General features: G+C 44.9%; 1 protein-coding gene across 2 annotated transcripts; it reads right to left on the bottom strand.

Moving 5' to 3' along the window:
* Positions 1–1529: 1529 nt before the first annotated feature.
* Positions 1530–24293, bottom strand: PAX9 (paired box 9). Of its 2 annotated transcripts, none has more exons than XM_068170847.1 (4): positions 24077–24293; positions 22540–23166; positions 20182–20321; positions 1530–5292 (listed from the first exon to the last, which is right to left on the bottom strand). In XM_068170847.1, exons 1-4 carry the CDS (start codon positions 24078–24080, stop codon positions 5038–5040), a joined length of 1026 nt encoding a protein of 341 aa, XP_068026948.1. In that variant the 5' UTR covers positions 24081–24293; the 3' UTR covers positions 1530–5037. The 2 variants fall into 2 exon arrangements, with proteins under 2 accessions (XP_068026948.1, XP_068026949.1); XM_068170848.1 differs by lacking the exon at positions 1530–5292 and adding an exon at positions 18398–19333.
* Between the last annotated feature and the right edge of the window lie 1143 nt (positions 24294–25436).

The raw sequence follows: 25436 nt of genomic DNA on the forward strand, positions 1-25436 counted from the left end.
TTATATCCACCTTCATATACTGTTGCTTAAAGAGCTGTCCTGTGATTAAAATGCTCAATGCACCCTGACTACCCCTTTAATTACCACCATGGGATAGAGAAACAATGTTCTCCACTGAGAGGCAGAGGTTGGTCTCTTCTCCTAGGCAGCCAGTACCAGAACAAGAGGACACAGTCTCAGGCTGCGCCAGGGGAGGTTTAGGCTGGAGGTCAGGAGGAAGTTTTACACAGAGAGAGTAATTGCCCATTGGAATGGGCTGCCCAAGGAGGTGGTGGAGTCACCATCGCTGGAGGTCTTCAGGAGACTTGACAGGGTGCTTGGTTGCACGGTTTAGTTGGTTGGGTGGTGTTGGATGATAGGTTGGATGTGATGATCTTGAAGGTCTCTTCCAACCTGCTTTATTCTATTCATTTTACATTCTATTCACAATTGTAATGAGTTAGCCATACACCTGAAAGAAATGCAATTGCCTATAGATAAAAAAACATTGCTCTGAAGCTGAAATTGTTGCTTTTCCTGGTCCACATAAGTACAAATAATATTTCAGTGATGGATTCCTGTCTTTACTAGCCATTCTAACTAGCTCTGTGAAATAAGATTATTTCTGCTTTGCTAATTGAAGACATAGCTTTAGCTCATGCAGTTGTTCCACTCTACAGGTTTGGGTTGTTTTTTTCACAAACTCTAAGTAACTTAAAATTAGACAATATTGTTATAAAAGGTCTCTTCCAACCTGGTCTATTCTATTCTATTCTATTCTATTCTATTCTATTCTATTCTATTCTATTCTATTCCCAAAACACTCCTGTTACCTAAACTTGATATTGTTATAAAAGGTCTCTTCCAACCTGGTCCTATTCTATTCTATTCTATTCTATTCTATTCTATTCTATTCTATTCTATTCTATTCCATTCCATTCCATTCCATTCCATTCCATTCCATTCTATTCTATTCTATTCTATTCTATTCTATTCTAAAACCACTCCTGTTACCTAAACTTGATTTGTTGTCAAATGGATGCATGTCTTGCAATTGCTCCAAGTTTCTGTATCACCCCATACTACATTTACACTGTTAGCTTTAAATATTCTCCCTCTTAAGGAGGCACAAACCTTTTCCCCACTAGTTCTACAGAAAGATCTTTCCAGGTTGTTAAGTGAAGATGACAGCTCACCTGTGAAGTCTCATCTCAGAAATCTTTTTAATGCATTAGAAAAGCAGCTGGGAAAAAAAAAGCCAAAAATAGAAATGCATTCCCAGAGCTGTCAAGGATGCTTGTCCTGGCATGATCAATAAATCTCTCTTTTGTTTAAATTTGACAACAGCAACTTCTCATACCTCTGCAACTTCACAGAGAAAGTCAATACAATCACTTCTCTTCCAGTATGGAATTTCAAGGCAAATGTTCCTCGTTGTTGCAGTTCGTTGTGGGCACTTAGCCAGAGAGAAGAGACTACTAGGATCATTTGGGAAATTAAAAGCAAAATGCATTGTAATCAATCTTTTATTAATTTAGAGCACTCAAAATATAAAAATAAAAGGCTTTAAACATACTGTATATACATATATAGCCTTCAGTTTTACATCCTTTCCAACATGTTTGTTGGGGTTTTTTTTTTCAGTTAATAGCTCAGCCTGATCTGTGATAAAAGGAGAATCATTTAAAAGCAGAAAACACAGCATTAGTTTAGCAAACAAACCCATGAACATACCAGACCAGTCCTCCATTACTCCTGCTGTACTGGGACCATGCAAACACAATGGGGCTGTCACAGAAGGCTTCTCTGGTTGTTTTGAAAACATTTGACACTCTAGCAGTGGAGTGAAGGCTTTCCAGATTAAGAGCTTCAATTCTGTACTCATATATCCTGCATATTTCCGAGATTAATCCATTCACCTCAGTGGGTTCACTCCAGATTTATATCCCAGTACCTGACAGCAGCAGTTGAACCTCAATTATTATATTGGGGGGGAAGGAATACCTTTTTCTCCTTTTTTTTTATTGTAAAGTGGCTTAAAGTTGTGTGCCTAATAAGGTAACATGTTGTGGGTTTCAGTTTACCCATGAGTTTAAGCAAGGGGAAAATTCCTTGGGTGAAGAAGGATTCTGCCTCATAGGTTTATGAAAATTTACACCCCAAAAACAAAACAAAAAAAGGTGGGTGAAAAATAAATCCATCCAAGAGCCAAGGTCAGGTGCCTTTGCTTGCTCTGAGCAACACTTTCTGCACAGAGCCCCACTGTCTTTTCATTTGGGGCTAAGTTGTCATATACAACAGACAGATGCCCAGAGAGTTGTGCCTAAGCAATCACAAAATAAAAAGGGTTTGTGATGGTGTGTTCCCATGTGAGGGATACTTCAGGTTATGTCTTATCCTTGCTTTAAAAACTATCCCAGTTTGGCTGGAAAGAAGATAATGCAAACCGCTGATACAATCTAAGGATCTGTCACTCTAAGCCTCTCAAAAATACACCAATGCCTGAAGGAAATGGCAGAAGAGATAACTTTTATTCCAGAAATTGCCTCTTGTTGCTCAGGAAAACTTTGAAAACTTGCAACACAGGCACACTTTGTGAATTCTTGGTGCTCCAGAAGCTGTGCTACAGAAGGCTGCTCTTTATTTCAGTGTGTGTTTGGGGTTTTTTTAACTTCTGGTGCACCTTGTTTGTGCTGCATGGGTAATGACAGACTTACCCAATAATTCTATGACCCAGTAAAACAGCAAGGTTAAAAGCTAAGAATCCTGGTGCCAACTTAACAATTTATTGACTCAGGATATTTTTCTCATCTCCTTTTTCCTCCATTTTATTTTTAGTGAAGAGCTTGTCTAGAAGTAAACTGATTTCTTTTTCATGGCTCATTTTATTCCAGCTACAACAGAACAATCTCCTTTGGGTCACTAGCAGTGTGGCAGAGTGGAAATGCACTTGTGTAGTACAAGTTAACCTTTAGTGGTTTCAAAGAAACATTCTTTTTAAAGTGTTCTGCTGAATGACAAGGATTTCAGCATCTCCTTAAAGCTGAGCAGCAGTCAAATGCCTTTGAGGCTGAAGAAGACAGGATCACATCCAAGATCAGTTCTTTCTTCCCTTGGGGCCACCTGTGCTCTTTATGGAAACACAAGTCCATTAACTGCTTTTTAATGCAAAAAACCAAAGGCAGCAGCAGCCAGATGAGCCCATCTATATTCCAGTGGGTGTACTGTACCCAACATATGTATTAGTTTCTTAGATAGTTATTATTATTATGAAACTTTCCTCATGGCTGTCTCCCTGATGAAAGCTGGAAATCCACAAAGACAGGGCTGTGTTTTCAGAGGGGACTGCGTTTTACCTTCCCCCACCAAATGAATGTTCAATGTGGTATGCAGATAGAGCAGTACTTGAAGAAGGAAGTTTCCTCCTCTGCTTTAGCTGTCTCAGTGTCATTTCAGTTATTGCACAATATTTATACAAATACACAATATATTAACATTCTGTGAAGGATAGGAAATGTCACACCAGGCTTCATCCTTCTTTTTTCCTTTTTCTTGGGGTTTTTTTGGGGTTGTTGTTGGGTTTTTTTTCCACGTTCATATTCTGAACATACCTACATCGTGTGGAAAGCATTCTGGAATAGCAATCAGAACTTTATTATCACCCAAGGAAAAGAGGTAAATTTTCAATGATCAGCATGTCAGCTCTCTTGGGATTAAACTTTCAAGCAAAATAACTGGCACAGAGCACTTGCCACTGGATACAAGAATGTAGAAAGGGAATTTTTTAATATTAAATAATATCTTTTTGTAGCACCACCACCACCAGTATACCTATATGGGGGGGAGGAGGGGGGGGAATGCTTCAGAACAACAATGTAAACTTTACCAAGAGCCATATTTTACATTCATTAAAGCAGAAATTAAAGACAGCTTTCTCTTTAAAAAAAATAACAACATAATCTTGGGGCCAAAACTGCTGGACACAATTGAGCAGACAATGAGAGTACAATGCTGTTTCTTTGTGGGTTTGTTGGTTACCACGGCTTTGTAAGCATCTCTGCACAGGTTGCAGGCTAATGGCATTTTTCCTCTACTGTTTCAGCTTTGTTCCATCCATTTCTGTTTGTGCATTTAACACAAATGTGGTGTTTCATGAATATGGGAGGCTGAGTATAGCTGGGGAGAGTTACTTGGCCGGATTTCTGCCTTTGAATATTCTGCTAAAGTGATAACTGTATTTCAGGAGACGTTGAAGCCTTCACTGTAGGCACAAAAACATGATGAAAAAAAACACCCTTACCTAAACCTCCTCACCTGAGGCTATTACCCCACCATGCAAAGACACAGAAAGTAGCTAGAAAGTCACCTTTTCAGCTTAAAAACAAAAAAAGAGAGAGAGAGAGAGAGAAATAAATGTCCTGGAAGGTACAAATGCTTTCAAGGGACAAACGCTGTCAAAAGTCTATATTTACAAATGGATAAAAGCACAAAGACATTACTACTGTCTGACAATGGGGACATGCCAGGAGAATCTGAAAGCCACCTATTGCCTTGATCTGTATTTGATTACCAAAACCCAAGAAAACAACCAAAAAAATGATCTCTTGGTAGCAGTGGATTGCATAACCTCATTGATGACCGGGTTGTTCTCTAGGCGGTTGGCAAATGCCTCCCATTTAGCCACCTTTGCTGATTCGAGGCATAGCAGAATTTCCTGTGGTGATTTTTCTTTATTGATTTTTACACAAATCTTAATAACAATTGCACATTTAGAGAGTCTGTGGTGATTAAGAATAAATACATGTGGTTTGACCAGGAGAGAGTGGGACAAGGCTCCGCGAGCCCTTTGAGGGACGCAAGGTCTTTACTTAAAGAGCACAACACCACACTTCTCTCAGTTTCTGGTGTCTTCGGCTCTTTCAATCCCAAAAGCCTTACCGGAGACAAGTCACAAGGAGAAATGCCAGAACATGGGCAGCACAAACAGAGCAGTCCATGAGCCAGGCTCAGGGGACTGCCAGCCTGCGGGCTTGTGGTAGTCCCAAACTGGCTCCTGTGTCAGAGAGCAGATGCCATGACCGAGTGGCTGCTTTCCTTGGCTGTCTGCATGCCCTTGAATGCCAGTGAGGCAGGGATGTCGCAACTGTGAGGGGACAGCGGGGTGCCTCCAGCATGCTGCCAGCCGTGACTCGCCATGTAGCCAGATGGGGCAGCGCTGTACGTCATGTAAGGTGACACTTGGGCAGGTGTGGCGTACGGAGGCATGGCTGGTGCCGACACAAAGCTGCTGACGGCCGGAAGGCCGTTGGGTGCCTGAAAGGACAAGGAGAAACGTTTCTAAGAGAGCGAGACACAGCAGACCTGCCATGAAAGAAGCTGCCTTCCGATGCAGCCGGGGATTTATACAGAAACCGTGGCCAGGGGGGATGCTCAGCCACCCATAACCACTCCCCTGGATTTCAGGGGCACAGTGGCTCTCATGCTTTGCTTTCAAGACCCACTACCTCACATCAGCCCCACACACCTCTACCAGCAGCCTGTCCCAGGCAAGAGACCAGCAGCAGATGATTAGGGAGCACGCACTGAAAGCAGGGCAGGAACTGCTGAGTCCACCTGTAGCCCAGACGCCTTCCCGACAGATATTGTTCAAGGACTCCTTAAGTTGCATCTAATCAATACATTTGAGAGCTGCTGCCAGAGGTATCTCTGCTGAGTTTGTCCCATCCATCTCACTGAGCAGCTTCATCCTTCGGCAGGGAGTCCCACGGGCTGGAGCAGGTGGGCTGTGATATTTAGCCACCTTCCCCAAATTTCACGTGGGAGGTTGGCCACTGGGGCTGAGCCCTGGCAGGCAGTGCTGTGGCCGCTTAATGTGGGTGTGCAGTGACTGCGACCATACCACTGGCAGATGTGCCCATCCCACTGCCTTGCCTGCTCCAGCCTCCAAGGAGAGTGGGCTCAGCACTGAGATGCAGTAGACAGGTATGGGCACAGATCCCAGGCAACACTCCCTGGAGCAGAGAGGTAGCAAGCAGGCAGGGGAGGTGGGAACATCTTAAACTCTTGGGTAACTGTTTGCTCAGAGCATGAGTCAGAACTATAGTATTATTATTACTATCGATGCTGGTTTTAAAAAATATGTTTTCTAGGTACTTGGGCTATAACCTTGCAAATGTGCTTTGCTCTTAGCTTCTCCTGGTTTCAATAGGGCTTCTGTGCACACAACAATTGCAGGGCTGGGTGTTTTCCTGCAAGCTATTTTCCTAGGTCCTTCCGCAGGCTGGGGAGAAGGATTTCTATTTAAATAGAAAAGGGAGAGTCCTTCGGTCTACCACAGCAGGATTTCACAATGAATGACTCCTTATTTAAATAAAAAGTGTTGGGTGTTTATTTCACACCCTGTAAATGCTTCTTCAGCCAAGAACATTTATCTTGCATAAGTTTCTGTTTGTGTCATATTTATGTTTGATTTGAGGTGCTGGGGTGGTTGGGTTGATTTGAGGTGCTGGGCCAGAAATGTTTGCTATCTGAATATGCAAAAAGCAGGTGTTGATTCACCAAATCATGTCACATCTGCCATTTTTAATCACCTGGTAGAACCACACCTGACCTGGATCGTGAATAGTCAAGAAATTAAACAGAGTTTCGTTTCTGCTAGAATTTCTCAGGATGGTAACATTTCACTTGTTCAATTCCCATCTGGATTGCACTTGCCTAAATTACCTCCACAGACAGCACTGGCCTGGCTTCAGGCTCACGAGTTTCCTACCAGTATAGCTCACAGTTCCACTGGCTGGACTATCCTCTCATTGCCACTTGGGATATGGAGCAGTAATCCTGCTGGAGTCAATATAAATGTGTACAGCAATCTAAAACAGCAGGAGACAGTGACAGGATCCCTGCCACAAGCCTTCGATAGGTGTAGTAATTAGTACAGAACATACAGCTGCAGCAGCACCGTAATTGTCATTCCAAATCCAGCTGAACTGCTCTTATTCTTTTGAAAATCCAAATATGTGACCTGACCTTCAACTCCAATTACACATCCCCTATTGTGTCTCAGAATTGCACTTCAGCCTCAGCTTTAAATATCAGTGTTTGCAACAATACTAATTAATACAAACCTCTGTAAATTAGTACACTCCTTAAATCACATGGAAAATTATTTCACTAAGTTTACTAGAAAGTAAAAAGCATGACAGGCCCAAAAAGCTGCTGTTCTCCAAGCTCTCTACCTCTTCCAATGCACAAAATGCTTCTCAGACAAATGTGAAACAAGAACGGGAACCTCTCAAACAAAAAGCTTTGCACAGAGGCAGCAGAGCAATTAGAGCCAGGCTATAACACTGAGACATCGAGAGCCACAACCCAAAGGCATCCTGCACAGAGAAGTACAGAAACCCAGGAGGGGTGTTGGAAGGAGAAAAGGTCTATAAGGCAAGTCCCTAAAGATTCTCATAGATGTTGAGACAGCACAAACTCCAGCCTCTGAAGTTCAGGAGAGGGTTTTTTTGGCCCTGTGAAGCCATTCTGCTCCTCCAGACTGACCCACTCCCAAGCAAGTTGATACCGAGTGGTAGGCTCAAGGCTGTAAGCCTGGTTTTAAATAGGATTCTTCATTATGAGTGGTCATGTCCTGTGAACCCATGACTTTGCTTTCAAAAGGATTCCACCCAGGTTGCAGAGGAGGTACAGGTACTTCCAGCCTCCTGTGTTGCCGCTGCTACCTTCTACTACATGTGGTTGTGGGAGAAGTCAGAGCTCTCCAGTACCACAGAGAAGAGAAAATGCTTCTCATAAGCTCTAGAGACTTCCATACTCTCCAACCACTGGTACTTCCTCTTAAGGTACTACAGAGATGGCAGATGCTCTAACAGCCTCTCACCTGAGGAATAACAACACTGTAAATGCATCCTTCAGAGTCATGCACAGTACTGCCCTGTGCCAAGGCAAAATATTCCTTGACACAATGACTTTGCCAAGCACCTCTCACCACCTCACCATAAAAGGACAAGAATATATGGGCAGAGAAAGGCAACTTTTGGTCCTCAAGAAATTACTTCCTGCTATGTCCAATGCTGTGTCCAGGCAAAAAAAAAAAATTCCCTGGAGGTGGTGACAGTGTCTGTACACATAAATAAAATAGACCAGAGCAAATTCTTTGCCCTGAGGATGAGCAGTGCCATGCAGTAGCCAGCCTCATGGCTCATCTCTCTTCTGTCAGAAACAGGGTATCCTTGTTCACACAGCCTGACAGTCTCTGGGGTCTCTGATGTGTGTCCCATCCAACACCATGCTGGGGCAGTGTCTAACTGTGTGCTAGTGGGCACAGGCTAGATTGGAGCCAGGCAATGTGCCAACATGCCACCACTTCTTTGCAAGTCCACTGATGCTCAAGCCTGTGTCCTTATCATCTGCAGTTCCTACAGACAAGGGTGCTAGGAGCCTCTAAGCAACCAGAAACTGACTACTTGCACAATTTGGTTCAAATTGGAGTTCCTGAACAGTTCACATTAATTCAGATATTGCCAATAAATATTTAATTCAATCATTTAAGTGTCCCTCTTCTTCTGTTTATCATTGTGGGATCTTCCTTAGTGCGGTCACACAGCACAAAGTAAAATGAAGTCTGAGCTATCATTATTGAAGAAGCCCTAATTTGTTACTGAATCACAATGGAAGTGCCACTTGGGTTGTTATTGATAGAAGAGATGGGATTTGACTAAAGATTCACGAGTTTTGTGAAAGCTTAATTTAAAAGAACACCCAGATTTGTAACAGACAGAACACACACATACACCCTTTCCTTAAATTACAGCTGCTATAGCTGTTGTTTTTACAGTGTCTGTTTTGAATGTGAGAAAGATCTTGCCCTAACTACTGAGGGCAGGATGTGGGAGCAGTTGTGTAGGGACTACCAGAGGCCACCAATGCTGGAAAGCTGTTGTTGCTGCCTTGCTGAATTAATTAATCATTCTTATTTTTATTCCAGTGCTAGGAAACATTACTGCTCAAAAGCATGATGAGGTGGATTCCAGTAGGTGCCCCCAGCCAAGCAGGCACTTACTGGTAGGGACTGGTTTAGCATAGAGCACAGTTCTGCTTCAGAGGTTTGAGCCATACCTCAGAGCAGCCACAGGCCCCCTCTAGCCCAAACTTAAAGCTGAGGGGATAAAGAAAACCTCACCTTATGTGATTTAAACTATGCTACACCAAATAAAAATAAAATACATCTCTGACTTTCATCAGTGAAGGGCCTGATCCCAATAATTTTAACCACAAGGGTTTTTGCTTTTAAACAGCTTTAGATGCTAAGTGTAGGTTATCAGAAGGGTTGAATCTTGTCTGTCAATCTGGCACTTTCTACAAACATGACATTCACTTAAAATAAATGGAGGGGATTAAGTTCCATGACCCTGTATATACTAGATGAATAATTCATCCTGCAGTATTTCAATCAGAGGAAATGAACACCAAAATCTAAACATTCATAATTAGGAGTGCAAGAACCCCATGGTGTTTATGGATCTTTAAAACCCTTAGAACTTGTTTTAAGTGCAGAGCTTCTTGAACCTTGTTTTTAAGTCTTACAAATATTTTTTTTTCTTAATTTAAACCATTGCTTTTCAAAGGAAATCTAATTTTTTTTAAGCAAACAAACAAACATGTAGTTCTAACTGAACATGATCCTGCGCTGTGCAAGCGACAAGGGTTCCTGTTTGAAAGTGCTTACTGCCCAGCTTCTACAGAGATCAGAGAGAAATATTTACTCCGAGTTGCCCCTTCCATCAATGTTTTGAGACAGATGATGGGATAAGCATTTCCAAATTTCAGACTCCTGCCCAAAACCTAGAGCACATTTGCAAATGTGGTTAAAGGTATTCTTGCAGATAGCCACAAAACAGCAGTGGCTTGCTCAAGATCACAAGTCGACCTGGTGCTTGCCTGCGGAGTTACCGCTGGTAAGTACTGATGTTAGTGAAAGGAACATCTAGGCTAGAATTCAAAGCCAAGGCTGATGTAACATCTTTCTGAAACAAATGGACTGCATTTATTTTCACCAGTGAGGGAGTTGGTTCAGTAGTTTCAACCAAGGAAATTTTTAGACTTAGACACTTTGGGTGTAACACTATATCTAGAGATAACTTTTGTTGCTGTTATTTTCAGTCTGTTTGGGATTTGGGACAAAGGGGTAGGTGGATGGAAAGCAAGTCTAGAACCAAGCTTATGTGGGATTGTCTTTGGAACAAGTAATTTCCATTAGCTGTTTGGACTCCTAATTTTCAGAACAATTCCTCTCCCAATCACCACGCATCTTGATTTCTGTTATGAAGGTTGTTCTGGTATAATGCGTCACGTAGTTTCAACCTCCTCTTTCCTGCATGGTAAGGAGAGATAATAGCACAAGCTTTGGGGTCAAACCTCCCAAGCAGTCCACATCGGACAGACTGCTTGATTTTTTTACCCCTGCCTCGGTCATGTTAATACCAGGAAAAACACATGAGCTAGATTCCACTTTCAAACACTGAGGTATAAATCCCAATTCTATATTGTAATTAATAGATGCTACTTTGTTTCCTCTCTTCCTCTACTTTTCCTTCTCTGCCTTTTGCTTGCTAGACACGTGTTCTCTCAATATAAAAATTAGACTGTCCCCTGTGATCCTTTCCCATATGGCTTCTAAACGTTTCAGAAAAGGTCCCAGAATCATAGCACTCAGAATCACAAACCTGAAGTTATAATTCATGGCAATAATGCCACAGGTGGCTGCCACCTCGCTTTTGTAATCAGACTCTAAAACAAGCATCCAAACTAATGTAAATTCTTCTTACTTTAAAGGTATTCTTGCAAATTATTTGACTCACTTGCCTGTTGTAATGTAATTGTTACAATATAGTATCATAGTATCATTCAGGGTTGGAAGGGACCACAAGGATCATCTAGTTCCAACCCCCCTGCCATGGGCAGGGACAGCCCCCACTACATCAGGCTGGCCAGAGCCTCATCCAGCCTGGGCTTAAACACCTCCAGGGACAGGGCCTCAACCACCTCCCTGGACAACCCATTCCAGGGCTTCACCACTCTCATGGGGAAGAACTTCCTCCTCACATCTAGCCTGAATCTCCCCACCTCCAGCTTCATTCCATTCCCCCTAGTCCTATCACTACCTGAGATCCTGAGAAGTCCTTCCCCAGCCTTCCTGTAGGCCCCCTTCAGATACTGGAAGGCCACAATTTTAGTAAACAGATAATTTTAGTAAACAGATGATTCATTGACAGTGTATCTTTTGTATGCTAAATATATATGGAAAAAGAAAAAAAAAAAACCAAACAAGAAAATAGTATTTTAAAAAATCCTAAACAAATAAAAACAGAATGAAAAATAAATAAATAAAAGTGTTTCTGGAAAAACAATTTAAGCTCCAAGCTCATTACCTAATTCAGCAGCCCAAATGAGCTTGGACAGTGACTCAGCCCAAACTCCCTTGCTGGAATCAGCAGAAGTTTAGCCTGTGTCAAAACTTGGGGAACACACCTCTCGTGAACAAGGTTGCTGCTTCATTTCTCTTTCTCAATTCTGACACCAGCTTGAATGGGATAAATACTTCCTGTCTTGGGATCAGCAAACTCAGCGCGTTGCTTTGATCCTCCAGCACGGAGTTAAAAAATGCAACAGCTCTGCAGAGGTCCCACAACCATCTTACTGAAAGCAGCAAGCAGCTCCCCAGCCCAGTGGAGTGCCGGCAGTAGCTTGAGCTCAGGGACGCTACCACAGCTCCGCAGGCAGACACCCTCTCACTGCTCATTTTTCGACTTGAAAAACTTCAAACTGTTTCTGCAAATGCTGAGTCTTTTCCAAACGTCCCCAAAACACAGTCACAAAGCAGCTACTGGACATGTCATTGTTTTTTTTTTCTACAAGAAGTGAAAAGCATAGCAGGGAACAGAGCTGAGTATCTCATCACAGAATCACAGAATCACCAAGGTTGGAAGACACCTCAAAGGTCATCTAGACCTTCCAACAGCCCTTAATAAACAGAGAAGATATCTCATATTCTTAGCAACATGCACATAATCAGTCAAAAAGATTATGGCAGCAAGACTGGGAGCAATCAAACACAAGCTGCAAACATAAAGGAAGCTGCAAACATAAAGGAAGCAAACAAGCTAAATCTTCCTTTTTTTAATTGGAGTTCAAATATGATTTATAAATCAAACCAACATATGGGGTCCCAAGGGAAGAGTAAACAAATTTTCCAAGTCAAACAGCAGCAGCAGGTCTGTAATGGGAATCTCATTTAGGGAAATGGCATTTCCTAAGGATGTAAGTAATACACCTATGTTTCTTTTGAGGTTTTAAAATGAATAACTTTAAATAACATATTGGTAGAAATTGTAGCTAAGTAGAGTAGAGCTAGATTCTGAAGTTGCTATTCAGTGCTACAGCACCAAATGGAAAAAGTTTGTGATCCTACAGACACTCCACTGAAATTCACATGCCTGCACAGCTAAACCAGCTTGCTACAGAAGCAAGGTTACAAAAGCAAGTACATTGATTATCAAAAACCTTGTTGAGAAAAATGCAATACAAATGCTAGTCTGTACTTGAATAAACCTCCTTAGAGCTGACCCTGCAAATCAGGGTTTGCTGTCTCTTTATACTGCTGGAAACATGTCTTTGAATAAAAAAAGAGCTTTTTCACATTAGACTATATGACTATATTGACAGACTCGATGATCTTAGAGGTCTTTTCCAGCCAAAACAGTTCTGTACTTCTATGATTCTGTATCCTTAGGTGAATTAATTTATTTTACTGAACATATATCCTTTGATATTCTCTTCATTTGACTGCGAGCAGAAGAGAATAAAACAGGCTCCGGAAAATGGGGACACTGTCTTTAAATAATGGTGACATCCAAAACAATCTTGAACCAAAGGGGAAATGTTTTATAGGTAGGCTATTACTTCGAAACATATGCCTTTATTTTCAAGGAAGACTGGGCAGCAGTAGTGGACTGGAATTAAGGAGCTTTCAAAATAACTCACGGGCAAGGGGTTTCCAGTCAGTCTGCCGCTCAGCTGAGCTGCGTTGATTCCCACAAGGCTGAGCTTTGAAAAACGAAGAGACCTTTCAAGAATGGGGGATTACAATATTTAGCTTCTTGCACTGTAATTTGTACAGAGCAATGCTGGTATTCTCATTGAAGTCAGAATTAGAATGGAGTCATTTACATGCCTGAGTGCTTTAAAATTCCAGATGTAATTAGCTACCCGATGCTCTACAATATCTCTCACAAAGATACATGCCATTTTCTTTACAGTTTCATCTCCTGTTACTAAATTCAACGTGCTGCACGAGAAAAATCACACTACCTCCTTCTAAACTAACGTTCATTCCCTTAATAATGAGCAGATCCTATTCCTCATGTTTTAATGTGCTCCTTTATTAACTTAAAGTTGTTTCCTTTACATATAGGCATCCCCAGCTGCTCCAAATAACACAGAAATCAGATAATATCAATTGAGTGTTTTAAGTATAGCTGCGACATGCATCAGGATCACTCTTAATTATATTTTCTTATCAAATTTTAAATCTCAGCCTCCTCAGGGAAATAAAAAAACCAGTTTTGGACATAGTAATAGTAACTTGAATTTACACACCATCACCAATCCATTCCTAAAGGAGCTAGGGGCATTTTATGTCTTTTCCAAAACAAACTGCAGTAGAAACAAAAGAAGAAGAAGACAAAAAAGAAAAGCTCTTTCTCAGAGACTGAGGAATCCACTACAAAAACAACAGAGGAAAAGAGCGGTAGGAGCAAAAGGCACGATGGAGACCAGGCAGATGAGGGTTATTGTAAAACCTAAGCACATCCAAGGAAAAAGGGGGAAGGAAGGGTTTCCAATGCTCCTTCGTAAGAGGAATGTGTTCGGAGAGTTTTCACCGTGAAGTGAGATCTACCACACACCATAAGCGAAAGTCAGTGCTTTTCCAGTGAAGGTACTGGATCTTGGGACACATCCCATTATGTAACAAAGCTCACAACCAGACTACCTCAACGTGAAGTGAAAACAAATTCTGTTGGCTGCGAGCACAGAATTTGATTTTGATGACAAAGATACAACCTGAGTCTCCCTTAGGCAGATATATGACACTTATGAGGGCAAAAAGCAAGCTCAGGGGAAAAAAAATCCTGCCATATAAGCAAAATCCCTCGAGTAGGAACTAACAACAAATTCCCATAGTTTTAGAACAGATTTGCACAATAATTCCCCCTTGGTATGTTGGCAAAATCTGGAGTGAAGCAGCACAGACATGGGCATTTAACAGGGAAATACACTGAAAGAATAAACATTTGTTCTTTCTATCCTGATGTAATACAATAGTAAAATATTCTATGAAAAAATGCATTCTTGTATTTAACAATATATTGTAACTTCTGTATGGGGTTACTCAAATGAAACTGAGGACCCCTAAGGGATTCTTGCTGGGTAGAAGCTAAGCTAATACGAGGTAAAACTGAGAAAGCCCCAGCCCAAATAGCAGTCCCCTTTGTCTAACAAATCTCTGATGCTGCAGAAGCATCTACTGGGAAGCTGGTAAACAAGGGTGAAATCACAGCCCATCAACTACCAAATGCCCATGGCCATTACGACTAGGTATGGAGGAGCTGATAAACTGCCACAGCAGACAAATTCAAGCACACCATAGTGTCTCTATCTACTTTCCACTCTACTACAAGCACCAGAAGACAGAACAGATCAAGTCCTGTCTAATCCCCCTGGCCCTGGCACACTTCATCTTGGCTATGGTAGGTATCTCCCACCACTCTCACATTCCTGGTCTTGTTGGTCACAGTGGAGCTCCCTGTGGGTTGTTGAGGCCCTTTGAGCAGAGGATGCTCAGAGTGCATTTTGAGTGTCATTATACCATTCACTCACCTCTCTGACTTTCTTTATTAGTTTCATCCAGGTGGAGTGCCCTGAAGCCATGTGGGTTGGTGGGCAGGGCACTGTGTTTTGGCCGTGGAAGCAGGTGGCCAGTAAGAGGCAGGTCTCACAAATGGGGTTCGAATGGGGTGCCATCCAGATCACCTGGGAAGGAATCGGGTGCATGTAGTGGGATCAGCTCATGCCCCTCACCCACAACATGCAATGACATGGATGCCTAGACCTCAAGCAAGCCATCTGAGTGACAGTATCTTAATAACAGGCACTGGTCTGTAGATCCTGAGAGTGACAGAGAACCGGACAGTCTCCAAGCCAAGGTCTGAACCTCTGCACTAGACAGGAACTCTGCTAACAATTCTGCTAGATACTACAGCAAGAAAACAAACAAGCACCTCTCCTCAACACCTTCCCTCCACCCCCAGGTATGAGTAGGAGGTCTGGACCTTTATCATTGAGGGATTTTGCACAGACCTACAGCAGGAATCTAACTGCCAGAATCCTGAGTTAGAATATAAGATGCCAAATAACTTGCTATTTTTTTTTTTAATAAGTAATCTGTGTGGGAGGGTCATGCAATTGGCCATAACATTAAAGGTTACATTTTCATCTGACTACCTGAGAAGTTACCGTATGTTGTGGGTTCTAAGCACTGCAGATAAAAGAAATAAGAGATGCTTTGGCCACCGCATATGCAGTTTATTGTTCATCTGCAATCAAAGATCAGGAACTAAATATTTACATTGCCTGCATTTTCTGTGCAAATAATTGCCCAGAATTGCACCCACAATTATTTGCAATCACTTGGCCTAAAATAGACCTTTCCCTTTATGCACTTACAGCACATGGATCTCATGACCTCTAAACAGAACACAACCGAGGGACACAAAGTACTAGCCCAGCAAAGCCAAAAGCTCAAGTCACTAACAGCTGATGGATTTCAGCTAAGACAGAGATGCAGTGGCTGCTACTTTGAGGTCTGTCCAATACATCAGAGAAAGACTTCACTAAAACCACGTTCACAAGCACCTCTGAATTAGGAGGAGTCTTTTCACCAACTCCAGTAGGTTTGGGATCAGGCCTTTGAAAAGCATTACCCTTTCCAGGAGTGAGCTTGCAGTAACCACTTGCTCTTAGACCTCACAGTTACAAGCTTTTTCCCAGTAATGAGTATCTGCTCCTTTTGGTAACGTGTACATCTGCAAATACTGCTGGAGGGGGAAATAAATAAATAAATAAACAATCCAGAGCTATTTGCCTCCCAACAAACTGCGCAGACATACGTCAGATCTTCTGCACTTTCATAGATGCACAAGCACCGACCACAATTTTTCCAGTTTGCACATCTGTGACGTTAGTCCAGAGAGTCACAAGGTTCAGATGTCTGAAAACTGCATTTTAATGATGATACATGCTTATTTAATGGTTTAATCTCAAATGCAGAGTGCAGATGGGTTTGTACTTCAGTGATTTCAGGACTTTTTGGGAGGGTTTTCTTAATGCAGCTGTCGTTATAAGCTGCGTAATGCACTAAATACTCAGAATAGTCATCCTCTGTGTTACAATGAGCTGTAGAAGCCATCCCCTCCACACATTGGATGTGCCTCTTCATAGAAATACTGCAACAAATTAAATTCCTGCGACCCAAAACTGTCAAGCTCTCAGAAAAATCTGTTTGCCTTTTCAGTTTCTCTGATTCACAGTTGCTCTGTTTGTAGAGCTGTAGGATGAATTTGTGAACATGATGCAGTAGGAAAATATAAAATGCAGTTGCTCATATATAGATGATGTCTCAGAGCATCAGGCAATTAGAAATTAACACAAACTTGTGAAAGCATCTCTGTGATTTCCTGGGGAATGTTTGGTATAGCATCACAGTCTGCCAGGCAGAGCTTTCCATTTCCCCAAACCAAATACCAAACAGCACTGCAAACAAGGGCCCTGGTATTTAAAGTGAAAAATGCTCTAGTTCAGTTTCACGTTAAATGAAATTTATAAATTCATGTTCAATGAATTGGATTGAGTATTGCCGAGGCAAAAACGTGAAGCCTTCATGCTTCTTTTGTGGAGTCTTTTCCCAAGCCCAACTCCCACCAATACACGGGGTAAGGAGCGAAAAGCAGCCTTTCATGCCCACAGAGGAGATCAGCCTTGGCTGTTGGCTGACAAGTCTGGGAGGTCAATGAGAGTTTTGCCTGACAAAAAGCCTGCAGGATCCTGTGTGTTAAAGCAATGCATATCATTCAGAAGGAGGAATCAGATACATACATGGAGCTCAAATTTTCTAGTCTTTCTGATGCAGAGGGAGTTTCTTGGGGATTTCTAGAGTAGTAAGTTCCATGACTAATTCTAGGGAAACAAGTCCTTCACTCACATAGCAGCTATGATGCTATTGCCAAGCTTGTGGACAGGTGAACCTTGAATGTCGCTGATGCTTAAACTGTATAGCTGACATTTGTAGGAAACAGAACTCCCTATCACCCACACAAAACCCTTTGTTAATGTACTTCAGAACACAATCCCTCCACTCCTGTTGTGTAATTGGAAAGCCTAGGTAAAACATGCGTGCTTGATTCCCTGCTGCTCTACTCCTTTTGTAGGCGTCTCTGACTTTGGTAATGCAGACATAAAACTGGAATATCACAGAACAGTCGTTTCTCCTCCCCAGCGCAAATCTGCTCTCTGCCTTCTTAAGACCCAGCTTTTGTAATGAGCTTTGCCCAAGGCAAATGAGGGAAACAGTATTTATCCTGAAGTCCAAGCACAGAGTCCTTTTCACCATAATCCTTCTGGCATATAAGTTGTGACTGCGGAGTCCCCATTTTTCCACTGTTCCAGCTACTGCTGTGCTAGATTCAGACAAATGAACCAATGTTCTCACCTGTACCCTGGACATCTATTTACACCCAAAGCAGTACACATTGCAAGAGGCTATGAAAAGACTCAAAGTTATCAACGACTTTTGGTGAGACCTTACTGCCATAGACCATCACCCCAGACTGACTGTTCTTCAGTGAATGAGGTGCTAGTAAGTCAGCGCCACGTGCAGCAAGAATTTGGTTCATAGGTTTCACTTTGCACCTGGTTGGAACAAATCTTTTGGCAGGAAAAAAAAAAAAAAAAAGAATGTTTCAAACAAAAAAATAAACACCACATTTTCATATCCTTACTTGGCATTATTTGTTTCTGAACATGTCTTAATTTAGCAAAATAGCAATCTTGTGATAGATAGAGCAATTAATGTACATGTGAGTGAATTCTCTGGTAAGACAGCCTGAATACTACATGAATAGACTGGTCTATATGCATTAGAATTTTCCAAAGCCAAGATCTATTTACTTATAATATTGTGGTGAAGAAGCAAATCTCTTCTCTATCTTCTTTAACTGAGCAAGGTTCTGGAAAGTTACCTTTCGGATACATTGTTTTTTTTCTTCTATTTTTTTAAAAGCTTTTCTTTCCCTTTCAAACTCTCTGGACAATGCATTTTGATAAATTAATTTCATTTTATTAATAGCAATTTGCTCCATTTTTTAAATAGCGAATATGGTTGGATTACATTTATCAGGTGGTCTTTCAAGTCAGACAATACTTTAAAGTAAGACTGGTATTGACAGGAGAACAGTGTTATATGAGGACAATGAGAGGATATTGAAGGAGTGAAAGAAGATTGAAAATAGTTTCCCACAGCAGCATTGAAAATAAGCCCATTTACAGAACACAGTTCCTCAACATCTCTGTTGAGGAAAATGAGACTCCAGAAGAGATGATGGTTTATAGCCTATGAGCTGGATCCTGTGAATATTTCAGCAGAATCATGTGCAGAAGGCCCAGCCACAGACAACGCAGCCACAGTAGAGCTGTTCTTAACAGAATAATGACAAGCTATTTCCATCTTTTTTTCAGTAAGACTTCTAGCACTTTATTTCTTTGATTTTTAAAGAAAACTGTGGAAGCACGAATATTAACTCTATCTTCAGTGGTACAGCCATGGCTATACTACAGTGCACATTATTGGTGAGATGAAATGAACAGGATAATAATGGGATCATTGGAAAATGTGATACAAAACGACTGGGACAACATTAAAGGCAGCAGATTGTCTTTAAGGCAATACATGCAATAAAGTAGTTGTTGACTTTCGGGGCCTGCGGTATTTCCCACTCTGCCTCATTCACTACTTTGCAAGCATTCCCACAGTTTGCAATCCACATATTGAATTAGAAAGGGTCTGATTCAGCTACTCTCTGCACCAAGAATCCAAAACCAGACACAGAACTCAAAAAATAGGTCTCAAACCTCTGCCTTTGAATGGGAGCATGCTAAACCGAGACAGCAGGTTTGCCTCGACTTCGTTGTAAGTGTAACAAATGAACAGTCGAGAAGTCAACGTATCTGAGAACCTCTGGTAGAGTTTGAATTGATTTCATCGAACGGGGGGCGGAAAAAAAAAAATAGAAGAAGAAAGAAAAAAGAAAAAGTTTTCAAAACCTGTCTCTTCAAAACGACAAACAGTTGACGTTTTTATAGCTTTTCTCCTGGCATGGGATTTGATTAGGCAAGTACAAAGATTTAGGCAGAGATTTATTACGTAACAGTTATATTGTGTTGTAATTAAAACGTAGGAAATTCGTCCTCTACTTAAGCGTTTAAAAATGCTTAATGTAGGAAGCAATTACACCTCATTTTCAAATTATTCCCCTGCCTACAGAGCACGTTGCGGACAGCGGAAAACGGGGCTTTAAGGGCGGCGGCGGGATGTGCCCGCTCACAAGGCCCGGGGCTGCCCGGCCCGGCCCGAGGCGGGTGCTCAGGGCTGCGCTGGGGGCAGAGCCCCGGAGGGCGATGCGGCGGGGTCCAGTGGACGGGTAAGCTGGGCGGGCAGGGGCCGGCGAGCGGCGATTTTCGAGTGTCTGCTGGACGGCGGGGGCAGCGCCGGGAGCCAGGGGCGGCCGGGATGCGGGCGCTGCCCGCCCTGCCAACCCTCCGCCCGCCGAGAGTCTCTCGGCCAGGAGAAAGGCGGGCTGGGGGCTGCCAGGGGCCTCCGGCGGCTGTGCCGAGGGAGGGAGCGGAGAGAGAAGCGGAGGAGGGAGCCAGGCTTTTTCCCGACGTCGCCCGTCTTGGCGGACTCGTTTGCGAACCATAGCAGAGGGAAGGCCGGCACCGGATCTAAAACCGCAGGCGACGGCCACAAGCCCGAGACCGAGCTCAAGGGCCCTGTGCACCACCGCCCTCCCCATACTCTCTCTTTACCTGGCTGTACTTGGACTCCTGCTCCAGGGAGTTCTTCTCCAGCCCGTTCACGGCGTGCTGCGCCGGGGCGGGGAAGCTGTTTCGGCCTAGGCTGCTCCATTCCTCCACCTTGGGGCTGGGGTAAGGCGAAGTGTCGCTCACTGCAAGGAAAGACGAGAAGGGCAGCGGGTTAGAGGCAGGGACCGGGATGCGAAGCACTTTGCTCGGGACTGGAGACGGCTTGCCCTCCCCACAGGAAGCAGTCTGGAACAGAGTTAAGGAGAAGCCTGTCCGTCACCCGCCACACCTCGCTGAGCCCGGCGGGAGTCCGTGGAAAAGGTGATCCGGGGGCAGAAGGGAGTCGGTCCCTCCTTGCAGCTGATGGCAGCGACAGCCAGCAGATCCCGGCGCCCGCTGTGTTCCTTGCCCTGCGTCCCTGCACTGTCGGGACGGAGCTGCCCCCCGGGGAAAACGGTACTCCCTGTTAGAAATAACTGACACAGCTACAGATGACCAAGGCTACAAACAAATTTGAGACGTAAAAACAAACAAACAAACACACACACCAGGGGAAAAAAAAAAAAATAAAAAGAGAAAAAAACGCAGGAAGAGAAAAGGGGAGAATGAAGGGAAGAATATAAACGTCCTGTTATTTACAGACGCATCAGCCACAGCACGGGAATACCGAGATGTTTTGCAGGCTAGCAAATTCCCCGGGCCCCACCACAAATCCCGAGGGGGAAGGGGGAACACGGGCGCTCCCTCGAGCCCAGCGCCCGGCCGCATCGCAGCTTGCGGGGCTGCGGGCCCACCGTGGGAGAGGACTTCGCCGCCACAACGCCTCGCTCGGCCCCTCGCCGAGGCTGGGGAAAGACACAAATCTGAAGTTGTCTTAAGAAATTGAGCTCTCTCGGTGAGCGCCCTTTTCTGCTGATCTCACACTTTCCCATGAATAGGGGCTTCCTTTCTGTGTCAGCAAGGTCAGTTTATCCTATAAATCAAGGTCGAGCAGCCCCCATCTGCGGCATCGGCCGCCCAGCAGCCCTGGCTCTCTGCTGGAAAGGGGGGGGAGGGTTGGGGAGGGGGGGTGGAATTTTACACTGAAGAAAGATGTGTGCAGATCTGAAGTTTGAGGGAGATGGGGCAGTACCATCAGGGGCCTGCATGACAATGTGGTGTTAATAAAAGAGGAACTAAAACAAACAAACAAACAGATTTTTTTAAAATCATGTAATTATAACGTTCTTATTCTTTTAAATGTTCATTGCCAATGCTACCTCTCCCCATCACAGAGCACAGACTGCCAGAAGTGTATTTGCTAAAGTCGACTCAGAAACACGTTTTCTTGTGCCAGAGTGGTCTGATGGTAAAGTTTATGCAGTGAAGTGGAGGGCAAAGAAGGACAAAACTTACATACTTTTGTATACATGACTGTAAATAAAATGCGCGTGTAGTGCTTGCAAAAAAAAATAAATCACGGTTTTGAGCAAAGAAGAAGTGAATTGTTCTGCGCTGTCCAAGTGATCAATTTGCATTTGAAACAGTGCTCTTAAAAACGCAATGAAAACATTAATCACAGCCCCCTCCTCTGCTAATTGGGAGGGAAGACTGGGACACAGATCGCTGTAGGCGAGGGTTATTTTAAACTGTTGTTTTAACCACTTTCACTCTCAGTGCACTGGCAGAGACAGACACGGAAAAAATGTCCCTTTCTTCGCAGCAAAGCGTGCCGTGTGGCTGGGAGACGCGACGCAGTTTCCAGGGGGAGAAACAGAAAGAAGGTGGAAAGGATAAAAGAAGCAGATCTTGGGGTTTGGTTTTCCTGGACCACCGCTTCGGAAGAAAATACAGCATCAGAATGAAAGCAATTAGTTGACATTTGAACTTCCTGCCGGAGCAAATTTGGCCTGATTGCGAAAACTAGAGAAAACTGACTTCTCGGTAACGCCAAGGCGGCGCCTGGGACAGGAGGGCGGCTTCGAGCTTCGGCCGGGACCGAGACCGGGGCAACAGTGGCGGCGGGACTGGGGCGGCCGCGGGTCCGGGGCCAAGTGCGCCCTGGAGCCGCTACAATCCTGTCCGTTCCCTCCGGCCAAGGCCGCCACTTCTCGGGTCACCACGGCAGTGGTGAAGGCCGATGTGTACCGTTTACAGGCTCTCCTGCAGCCCACCCCGGGATTTCCGATCTGCCCGCGTCCCCAGGCACACCCTCTGGTAAGCTCGATGCCCAGCTCGGGCTGGAGAATAGGCCAGAGTTTTCCCAAGGCAAACCACAAAACCTCCTTCCGACCCTCGCAGAGGAAGGAGCCCAGGAACAGAGGACCGAAACGCTCCGGCCCTGCCTGGCTGCCGCTGCGGCCCCAGGTCCCCTCTCCTCACCTTGATCTGTGATGGAGCGGATCCCCAGGATGTCCGTCACCGAATGGGAGGACGGCCATGTCCTGGGCATGGCCATGGTGCTAGGGATGGCCGGCACCCCGGGAGGGGTGGGCACCTTGGCTCCTGCAGCAGTGATGGGGCTGGGGTAGGAGTAGATGTGGTTGTAAGGCAGAGCAGGCTGGGGGGGAGGCTGGTGCTGTTTGTAGGCCTCGTAGTGACTCTGCTGAGAGAGGTTCCCGATTTTGTTCCGGAGAATGCGGCTGATGGAACTGACCGACGGCACGTTGTACTTGTCACACACGCCATCGGCCAGCAGGCGATCCCGGATCTCCCAGGCGAAGATGCCCGGATCCCTTTGTTTGTAGGTCCGGATATGTTTTACCACCGTAGGGGTCGTGACTCGAGGCTTGCTGCCTCCGATAGCCCCCGGTAGGATGGAGCCGGTCTCGTTGTAGCGAGCCAGGATTTTGCTGACACAGCCGTGGGAAACGCGGAGCTGCCGGCTGATGTCACACGGTCTGATACCCAGTTGCGCCAGTTCCACTATTCGCAGTCTGATGGCATTGGGCAGGGGTCTCCCGTTGACAAACACCCCCCCGAGCTGGTTCACTTCCCCGAAGGCAGGTTCTGCAAGCAAACGCACAAACACACCCATCGGACACGGCTAATGACTCAGAAAGGGGCGTTTGGTCTGCTCTGTATCACAAGGCAGATGTCACAGCTCGGGCCCCCCCTGGTCACTCCACGCACGCTTCTTTATAATAGCGGGATGCTCCCGAAATTGGCGGTGGGGAAAGGGAGAACGAAAGGGGAGAAAAATGAAAGAACAAAATAAAACATGCGAGAAAAATAAGCTTTTTTTTAAAAAAAATAAAGAAAAATAAAAGAAGGTAAGAAAATCCGTGCCGGCAAATGTCGGGGCTCTCTGGAATGCACATCAAACATTTTCTAAAAAAGCACATTCCGGAGATGAAAAACGAGATCGCCTCAACAGACTTGTCAGCTTTATTGCCACAGGAAAAGGGAACACGAAGAAAAGAAAAAGAAAAAGAAAAGAAAAACATTTTCGAAGGCGTGGGGGAGGGGGAGGAAGGAAAAGTAGTTGAGGAAATTCTTTTACATCTTGAGAGAGGAACGGGCAACGCGGTGCTTCCGAGTCGCGACTAACTTTTTAAAGACCGTTTCTGGTGCTGTTAGCGCCTCTCGCTTAACAGCACAATTACACCAGGCTGTAAAACAAACGTGCTAAAATGTTAACTGCTAAGATCGGTGTCAGGAATAATATACAACGTGCCACGGGGCTCCAGCCCTCCACTCGTCTGCGATCCTGCCTCGCACTTGCCTAATAACATTAATAATAAACCGAGCAGTCATTAGCTTTCTCTTCTCCCTGCTCCTGACCCTTAGCGTGTTCTTAAAACTTGTAGGAACACGAGCAAAGTCAATAAGGGAGCTGCTCCGGCGGCACATGACGGCGCACGGGTGCTCCCCCTCTCTTGACAGCACTTGAACCCTCCAGCAACTCCCAGCCACTTACCCATTCCTCTGAGCAGGACACCTCTGAGGCTGTCCTAAATCCCGAACGGAGACCTATGCCCAGAGCCAGGAGCTCGGCCTGCTGCGCTCCCGGTGGCACTAGCCCCCGAAACTCTCTGATCTGCACCGAGAAGGCAGCAGGGACGTGAGGGAAAAGGGCCACAAGGAAATCTACTTCCCGACGAGAGAGCCTTGACTTCTGCATTTCAATCTCAGGGCAACGTGGGCTGGGCTGGGCTGGGCCGGGCGCCGCGGCCCGTCGCTGCCCGAGCCCGGCCCCGGGGGCGGCCCCGCCGCCCAGCCGCCCTCCTAATGGCCAGGGTTGATGACGGACAGCACGGAGCGGGCGGCCCTTCCGCTCTGTCTGGCAGGCGCGCTCAGCACCTGGGTCCCGCAACTGCGGTGATGGCTGTTTCGTACCTGTCCGGCGGTAAGTTGCACGGAAAGAGCTGATAAATACTGGGGCGGGGCGGAGTGGGGCTGGCACGGAGTCATTCGGCTGGAGGGCACCCGAAGGGCTTGCGCGCAGACCCCGAGGGGCCGGGCCGGGCAGGGCGCAGCGCCCATCTCCCACCGGTTTACCGCCGGGCTGCTGCGGCCCCTTCCCGGCTTTCCTTCCCGAGGAAGCGGCCGGGAAGAGGCGGCAGGGCTTGCGGAGAGGTTCCCGCAGTCCCCGTCAGAGGCAGAGAGATACCTTGACACACGCTCGGTCTCCCCGCCTTGGCTTGACGGATGCGGGAAAGAAGTTCTTCCTTGTTCACGGTCGCCTTGTTATAATAAAGCACTTCTTCACCAATGACTATTTCACGGGAGGTGCACGAGAAGGCTGTGAGTGATGAGAGTTGAATCATTTTTGGTGGAAAACACAAAGTGCTAGGGAAGCCAGCTTCAGCTTCGCTTGTTCTGGGAGGAAGTGAGACGGGGCTTGCGGCACCCGGGCACCACGATGCAGATATTCCCTGGCCATCGAAGAACGGCTCCGCTTCTGTTCTAATCCCAACACTAATTACTGCACCACGCTTCAGTGTAGCGTGTCAGCGCCTCGCATCCGATTTCATCTTTATCAAAGACGCTGCTACCTATTAACAGCTAAAAGAAAAACAGACAAAGCTGGTAGGAATCGAAGTATGCGCCGGTCACAGCGTGTTTGTGTATGTGGAAAAAATGTTTAGTTTGGCATTAGGTGTACGGATCCTGATCTGTGAGCTTGTGTCTGTGCCTCTTACATCATGCAGCACACCGAGATCATGGGCTTCCCAACTCCAACATAGAACTTAGCATGTGGTTTTTTTTCTGTGTTTTTTATAATCATTATTATTATTATCTCGCTCTTTTTTTTTTTTTAATAGTATCGCAAAGGT

The sequence above is a fragment of the Melanerpes formicivorus genome, unplaced genomic scaffold (assembly GCF_026170545.1).
Source record: "Melanerpes formicivorus ecotype bairdi unplaced genomic scaffold, bMelFor1.0.p_v2 SCAF_678, whole genome shotgun sequence".
In the NCBI taxonomy this organism is placed as follows: Eukaryota; Metazoa; Chordata; class Aves; order Piciformes; family Picidae; genus Melanerpes; species Melanerpes formicivorus.

Excerpts from the sequence above, each read along its gene's own strand:
- PAX9 (XM_068170847.1), bottom strand. Across the intron at positions 20,322-22,539 it reads CCGCTCCATCACAGATCAAG|TGAGCGACACTTCGCCTTAC; the intron begins GTGAGGAGAGGG and ends CTTTCCTTGCAG. Across the intron at positions 5,293-20,181 it reads AGGAGTCCAAGTACAGCCAG|GCACCCAACGGCCTTCCGGC; the intron begins GTAAAGAGAGAG and ends TTGTCCTTTCAG.